This window comes from Xyrauchen texanus, chromosome 13, assembly GCF_025860055.1.
Source record: "Xyrauchen texanus isolate HMW12.3.18 chromosome 13, RBS_HiC_50CHRs, whole genome shotgun sequence".
In the NCBI taxonomy this organism is placed as follows: Eukaryota; Metazoa; Chordata; class Actinopteri; order Cypriniformes; family Catostomidae; genus Xyrauchen; species Xyrauchen texanus.
In genome coordinates, this window is record NC_068288.1 from 42,871,599 (window position 1) to 42,880,113 (window position 8,515).

Consider the following 8,515-nt stretch of genomic DNA (forward strand, 5'->3'; position numbering starts at 1 on the left):
CCATGTGTATTTTGGCTTCTTCATAATCAAATGTTCCGTATTGTGTACCTCTTTTTTTCTTCTGGTAATTGTTGATTGGGATTGGAGTAACACAATAAACTGCATATGGGATTTCATTCAATTTGCATTCTTGTAGGGTCTGTGTCTGGGGCCATCTGTTAACAGTAAAGAAAGATTAAAGCAATATTTTAAAACAATTAAAATCATATATAAAATCAAGCTTTTGACACTTAGGATAATTGAGGGACACAACTATTACACAAGGTGCAAACATTCATTGATGCTCAAGAAGACAACACACAACTATATGCATTTATACTTTATGTAAATATCTGTAATGTAGATTCTGAAGAACAATACTGAATAAAAAACAAATCTGTTATCTCTTATATTTGTATAAATTATGAAAGGGGTGTGAACATTTATGAGACAAAAGGGAATGCAAAAGGGAAACTTATCTTCTCAACCACTGTATATATACTGTTTATTAAACAGTCGATGAATGGGTTATCAGCTGACTTCCTTTTCTTTGGCTTTATATTGTTTCTAATCTGTTATTTGGCTGCTAAACCGCTTTTTGGATCCTTAATGTTTCAGTTTAGCAGCCAATGGCTCCTAAGTCCTTTTTTTAGTCTGGAGCCCTGTACAGGAGCTGCTAACTAATCTGTTGTTTACATGAATGTATTATTTGAAGAACAAGACATCTACATTTGCATTGGTACATTGACACAGGTTTGTGTAAACAAAGAGGTAAAAATGCCTAAGCAACAGTGTCTGTATATTTGCTTAGAATCCTTTTATGAACCTCCAGAAGTGAATGAGAAATCAGTATGGCTTCTCCAAGCTGTTTGGCGGTTCTTAGACTTCTTTGACAAACAAACAGGGAGACATACTCTTGAGTTTTTCCATGGTCTCTCTCCAGATCGTCGAATGTCCTTTTGGAATTTTTGACATCAAATGTCTCAGAACTTCTGAGAGCTCTTGTGGAAAGTCAGAAACATCAAGGGTTTCTGTTTCAGCTTTGTCTTAGCACTTCTGCTTGCTTTTTGAAAGTCTTCAGAACTTTTCCTTCAGTTCGGAAACTCCAATGATTTTCCTTTACCGTTCGAGTAGCTCAACTGGTAGACTAGCAACACCAATGGGTTTGATTCCCAAGGGGACGCACGCGTATGGATAAAATGTTTCCCTTCAATGCACTGTGAGTCGCTTTGGTTAAAAGCCTTTAGCAAGTTCTCGTTACCTGCAACCACAACTCTCAACCACCATGTCCTCGTACTGTTTGTAGACCACATTATTGGCCGAGTCAATGTACAGGATACTGATTGGACTAAGTCTGGTTGGGACACAGCAGGTTGGAGGTGTGGACCTGGAATCCATGGAGTTCATGAGGGTCTGGATGATGGCGTGATTCGTAGGCTCCAAATGGGAACGGATTGGAAAGTCGCAGACGCCATTGCAGTGGAAGGCCTCGTACTCCAGAGGAGCAATGATCCAGTCATCCCAGCCCATTTCCTTGAAGTTGACGTGTAGCTGCTTGCGATTGCACCGCTGTTTGGGGTTCTTGGGCAATTTTTTGCCACGTGGCAAAGGTGCCCGCCGCATCCTCCGTTGGGTGAAGAGGTACTCGTAGACCGTCTTGTTGTCATGCCCTGAACGTGCTTTGATCTCATTGTAGAAGAGCCCGCGCTTTTTCGTATGTCCAAACACCACTAAGAAGGCCTTCTCTTTAGTATTTCTTCCCAACCGACTCAAGCCAAGCAATCTCAAGTCAAGCGGTCGGCCTTTAGCGACAGCGTCAAGCTCAAAGCAAAGCTGAGGGTTGTTTTTAAAGTTCTTGAACAGTTTCCAGATGTCAAACACTTCCCAGTATGGGGCGCTGTGTTGATCAATAGACCGAGAATGGAGCATTATGGGTCTGTGCTTGCCTGTGGCACAGGTGTATAGTCTCAAAGAGGCCATGCCCTTTGCAAATGCGGCTTTACGAGAGTCCACATGTTTTTTTCTAAGGATGCGCAGTTCTGCACCCAACAGACCCTCCTTCTCCATTGAGCTGATGTTGAAGAGGTACCTCTGATGTCGCACGGTCACACGGTCATCTGCAAAAGTCAAGGTCAAATTTCAATAAGACTATTTTGTACTTTGTGAACTGATGACAATAGATAACATTTTTCATAATTTAATTCATTTTTGGTGCTTTATTTGTTTGTGCAAATTAAGAACATGACTTGAATGAGTTGAAAAATACTGTATTACCATGATTTAGTGTTTTGATATGAGATGACGTTTTTACAGGGTACTATGGTAATGTCATTTTTTAAGGACATGTACCATGGTAATACCATGGTTTTGGACAAGTACTCTGGTAATACCATGTTTTTGGGCATTGCACCATGTTTTTTAGACATATACCATGGCAATACCATGCATTTTGGACATGGTACCATGATATTGCCATGTTTTTTGACATGAAACATGATAATAACATGATGTTTGGACATGTAATTTTGTAATACCTTGGTTTTTTGGGCATGTTTAAGCATGTTAAAACCATGGTAGACTTTGAAGTACCTTGGATTACCATGTAAACACCGTGGTATATAAAAAGGTGCTCTTTCAGTACCATAGTGTACATCAAAAGTACTATGTAATACCATCTGATGCATCGCTGTACCATGGTACAATCACAGTGCTTTACTGTAAGGGAAGAGGTTTGTCATTTATAAAATGAGTAAACCAAAAAATATATCAGTCACTCTGATCTTGTCTAAGCTTTTCCTTCATGGTTTACAAGCAATGATGACACATCCTTCAGGGTGCAATGCAATATGAATGCAGTGCACTGAAAAAATCAAAGGTTTCATTATGAAGAACAGTTTGCTTTCAAAAGTCTATCGAAACCAGACGACCTCGTCCTAGAGACAACAACATACCGTAAACACAGCATTATTATCAACCTGCAGCTATTTACCGGTGGGCCTACCACTGTGACATATGGCTTTCACTAACACATGCTGAAAAAGACCATCTGAACTTCATGGATAGGGGCAGAAAGAGTGCAATTGATTAGCTGTGTGTTTGTGTGTGTATGGACATGATGCGAAGTAGAATTTTAAACTTAGTCTACCCAAAAGTGATCTTTTACTCACCCATGTCAGTTCCAAACCTGATTTACTTAATTTTTCCGTGGAACACAAAAAGAGCTGTTTTGAATGTCCAGGTCTATACAGTGAATGTGAATGGCTACAGTGTCTGTCAAGCTCCAAAAAAGATAGAAAGCATCATTGAAGAAGTTCACGTCACTCTCATCTCACTTGTGCTAGTGCATATTCAAATATAATGCTTCTCGATACACTACCCCAGGTCAAAAGTCATTGATTCTTAGGTGTCTTGTGACAGATCATTTTGAATAGGATAAGAGGATAAGATTTTTTGCAGACTTATATTTCTGCTTAATCTTCGCACAAAGTTACCGTATGGCCTCAGAAGACTTGGAATATATTCAGAAATAACTACTTTTCTAGGTATTTTATGGTGCTTGTTTGTCATTTTTGCAGCTTGTCTGCCACAGTAACCATTCACTTTAATTATATAGAAAAGAGCAGCATGGACATTCTGCTAAATGTCTCCTTTGTTGTTCACATGGAATAAAGATAATACAGGTTTGGAATGAAATGAGAGTGAGTAAATGGGTTAATTGAGTATATTTTGGGGTGAATTATTCCTTTAAGTGAGCAAAACATATACATGCATTTCATGTAGTGGTCTAAAGAGGATGAGGTAATTACATATCTGCAAAGAGCATGTTACAAAGTACAAATGAATAAGAGAAGTCAACCTGTAGATGCAAATGTTAAACTAGGCTTGTTTAAGTGCTGTTTTAAACAGGTTTACTCAAGTAAAGGGGGAAGAAAAAAAATATGTTGAGGCCACCTTCTTGTAACCCGCCCATAGTTTATTTACTTTTTGAGTAGAGGTCCATCAAAAGTCTTATGCCAGATGCAGATTGACACAGTTGGTTTGGGTCAGAGACCAGCATAAATATATGTATATATTATATATTGTTCTAATTTGATAGAGTGTCAGATCTTAATAAGAGAGAATAACATGCTTTCCAAATAGATATCCAAATAGATATTATTTAACGTAAATGAAATACACTTTATATGGGTAGTTGACATCTGTCAAGCAGTGACAGCAGTTTCAAGCAGTGTGATGTGCCATATATACTTCACCTAGTACTCCTTTAAACAACATTTTCATAATCATAGTAAAGTCAATATACATGCAGTTTTTATTACCTGTTTGTACTTTACACCGCAGGACTATTTAAGTAGGATAAACTGCAAAATAGCAACAGTGATTAAAAACGGTAAGTTACAGCACCTGAAATATACACTTTCAAAAGTTTAAACACACCTACTATATGGAAGTGTGGGAACTCTATAGTTACTAAAAATATAAAATCATTATATCACTGCATTAATTTATAACTGCAATAAATTGAATGTCATCTATTTGTTTCCATGTCTCAACCTCGGAATTCCTATTCCGAGGTTACCAGAGCCGGTCAGATCCAGCTCTGTTCCTGCTTGGTGTTGGACTCCGCTGCTATGTGTCTCTGAGTGATGATGACTAAATCCAGCCGGTGCCAGCCAGACATCACTTCAGTCTATTATGATGGACTTCAGAGGATGAACTGATGCCAACTCAAACCACAAGTCATGGGATAATTCAAATGCCACTGCCTGAACCTTGGACTTAGGATAGACCTCACAGAAAAATACCTGCCGGTTGAACTGTGATGCACGTCACTGATCTCTGCCGGCATCACCTTTGTTTATTGATGGACTACACTCTTGATATGGAATTCATAGACTATCAATTAATTGTCAATAAAAGCCTTCATCAGCCAACTAACAAAGGACAATGCATGATGCACTGATGTTAGTCAGAGGGGAACTGGCCCCCACAGTGAGTCTGGTTTCTCCCAAGGTCATTTTTCTCCATTAACCAACATCTTATGGAGTTTTGTGTTCCTTGCCACAGTTGCATTCAGCTTGCTCACTGGGTTTCTAAATACAATTATTATTTAATTATGTATTTTTTTTATACACAATTTACAATCATATTTCATCAAACTACACAATGATCACTCTAAGACTTTATAGATATTACAGTTTCATTTTCTGTTAATGCATGATTTTATGTGAACCTGATTTGAAACGATGTGTTGTGAAAGGCGCTATACAAATTAAAATGGCTTTCTTTCTTCTGCAGAACACTTTTAAATTTTAGAAGAATATCTCAGTTCTGTAGGTCCATTCAATGCCAGTGAATGGTGTCCAGAACTTTGGAGCTCCAAAAAGCACATAAAGGAAGCATAAACGTACCAATTACATCCATGTCTTCAGAAGCAATATAATAGGTGTGGGTGGGAAACATAAAAATGTAAGCCATTTTTTGTGTGCTATAAATCTCCACTTTCACTTTCTCTTTTGTTTTTGGTGATTCACGTTCTTTGTGCATAACGCAAACTACTGTGAAGGGAGGAGAATTTATAGTAAATAATTACTTAAATATTGATCTGTTCTCACACACAATTATCACATTGCTTCTGGAGACATATATTAAACCACTGGAGTCTTGTGGGTTACTTTTATGCTTCCTTTATCTGCTTTTTGGACCTTCAAAGTTCTGGCCACCATTCACTTGAATTGTATACACCTACAGAGCTTATTCTTCTAAAAATCTTTTTTTTTTTTTTTGTTCTACAGAAGAAAAAAATCATACACAATTGGGATGGCACGAGGATAAGTAAATTAAGAGAAATTTTCATTTTTTAGTGAACTGTACCTTTAAGCAAAAGCCTTTAGATCAATACGGTTTTTAAGATAATGAGAACAATTAATACAATAAAGTGTGTTCACACTTTTGACCGGTAGTCAAAAGTAGCATTTTTGCCTAAAAAACAATCTTTTGAGTTGGTTATGCAAAATAGATCTGTCAGTGATTAATGACTCATGACAAACATTTATACCATACCTTGTCCTCTGTCTACAAAACTAGTGATGGTGTTGGCCATACCAGCCTCGTGCAGGACACTAGTATTGACCTCTCCACTGGTCAGCGACCAGTACAGGGACAGCATGTAGTCATGCGGCGTCACTAAGGGGTGTTTGTGTGCCTCGTTGTCCTCAAGCCTCACTGGAGCTTTCGCTCTCAGCTGCGCCGGAGCCGGTACGATACTTTTCATCACCCCTGTTTTGGTTTGTCCTGCTTTAATCGTGGAAGACGCATGGGATTTTTGCGTGGAAACCCCATTTCCTTTATTGTGTCCTGGTTGGGATTTGCTGCTGAAAGAGGATGCCGTGCCGGGTGCAACCCGCGCCGCATCCTTGGGTATCCAAGAGCGCACGGCCTCGCTGCGACTTGAACTGATAGGTAAAGTGGCGCGGCCGCTTTGCGCGTTTGTCGCCGGGTTTGCCTCGACCTTTATCGGAGGTGGCCCAGCCCTGATTCGAGAAATCTTCGCGTTGTCAAAGGGCTTTCCGAGCGTGGTGCCGTTGCGCGCCACCGTTAACCGTGAAGCGCTTAGATTGAGTTTGTCCGCTCCGGTGTTTCGGTGTCCGCCGGAGCGCTGCGCCGCCACACCGGTGAGGGAGAGCGCTTGTGGTAAAAAGTCCAGGTATAACAGAGTCCAGCAGCCGAGTAAAATAGGGAGACTAGTCAAAACTTTCATCCTCTGATCCTTGGAGTTTTTGTGATGGAGAAATGAGCAACAGCTCTACCATGAACAGGTTTGGAGAGGTCAAAATTGAGATTAGGAAATGCCTGATCAATTAGTCTGTACAAACCATTACTATGAGCCGCGTTCGTCAGAATCATAGTGATCCAGCGTTGTCCGGTGCGCAGGTCCAAGAGTGCATTCACAAAACCTCCGTGGCTCGCCTTGAAGTCCAGCGGTTCTGCTTGATGTCTTGTAAGAGACTTATTTAAATCCCACTTTTTCCAAGAGGGAAGGATGGCGTAATGTTCTCACTCTCTCTCCTTCTCTCTCAGAGCTTGAACGTCGTCCAGTGAAAACAGCGCGCGCACACACAGAAATGTGCAGGTGCTTGAATTGTGCGCAAACCTGAGCGCAGGAATTGGAAGCGGAATTCCAGCGCAAAGCAGCTTAATTACTCTCTGATGTCATGCTGTCCAGATTTATTGAAGTGCAATATTTCTTCTAAAAGCATGACTCACTGAATACATAAAACCAGAAAGCATTTGCATGAGGTCACCTGAATGAAGCATTGGTTTATGGTCCTCAATGTATAAGCCCTGGCTCAGATTTGATATGCAAACGTTATTTGTTATGCCAATTTGATTGCTGGTTTAATTGGTTTTATAAAATACTGATGCTCCCTTATAAAGAAACTATTTAGAACTTAAAATAATAATTCTCTCATCACTTATGTAATCTCAAACTCTCATGACTTTCTTTCTTCAGTGGAACAAAACAAAGATAATTTGAAGGATGTAAAATGTGTTTTGTCCTCTAAAGGCAGCATATAAGTTATCCATATGTTCAATCCATTTGAGTGGTTTAATCCATGTCTTCTAAAGCAATATGATCACTATGGGCGAGAAAAAGACCACATTTTAAGCCCTTATTCTGTATAAATCTTGACTTATACTTAAAATGTATTAGTTTCATTGCATTATATAACAAAATATCAAAGAAAGTGGCATTTATTTGACAAAAAAGAACTCCCCTGGCCTCAAGAGGTGCACTAGTGACTGACGCTAGGGGCTGTAACCTTCAGCTTCCTCATTAGCATGCCCATATCCATGCTGGCTGATGCCTGTTTGAATCCCGCTCGCAGCGGGTCGAGCAGGACCGGTTGCACAAGCACACTTTTCAAGCAAAACATTTCAGATAAAAATAAGCTTGCTAGGTTTTAAATGATAAACATGTCCATAGTTAATGTGATGAACTACACCTGTGTTTAATCTGCTAGGACACCTGTGTGAATCATTTGTTTGCAGATGTCAGCTGATTTTATATTTTGTTGTATTTGCAGTGAAATTGCTTAAAGGAATAGTTCAACCAATGATTGAATGTATTTCATCTGCAGAGCACAAACAAATAAATTTGAGGAATATTTAAGCTCTAAATGCAAGTGAATGGTGACCAAAACTTTGAAGCCCCAAAAAGCACATAAAGGCAGCATAAAAGTAATCCATACGACTCCATTGGCTTAATCCATGTCTTCAGAAGCACAATTTTTAAGTCCTTTTTTACTGTAAATCTCCATTTTCACTTTCACTCCAACGTTTTCTTTTTTGTTTTTGGCGATAAGCAGTCTTTGTGCATATTGCCACCTAGTGGTCGCGGCTGGTCATATGTGGAGATTTATATATATAAAAAAGACATATATTGATAATTTTCTCACCTACACCTATCAAATCGCTTCTGAAGACATGGATTTAACCACTGGAGTCTTATTGATTACTTTTATGCTCCCTTTAT

The 8,515-nt window shown here is 39.3% G+C and overlaps 1 protein-coding gene across 1 annotated transcript; it reads right to left on the reverse strand.

Annotated features, from left to right (window-relative positions):
• Positions 1-419: 419 nt before the first annotated feature.
• On the reverse strand, positions 420-6,929 carry LOC127654261 (growth/differentiation factor 5-like). The gene is made up of 2 exons (XM_052141376.1): positions 6,043-6,929; positions 420-2,096 (listed from the first exon to the last, which is right to left on the reverse strand). Exons 1-2 carry the CDS (start codon positions 6,737-6,739, stop codon positions 1,237-1,239), a joined length of 1,557 nt encoding a protein of 518 aa, XP_051997336.1. The 5' UTR covers positions 6,740-6,929; the 3' UTR covers positions 420-1,236.
• Positions 6,930-8,515: the final 1,586 nt, after the last annotated feature.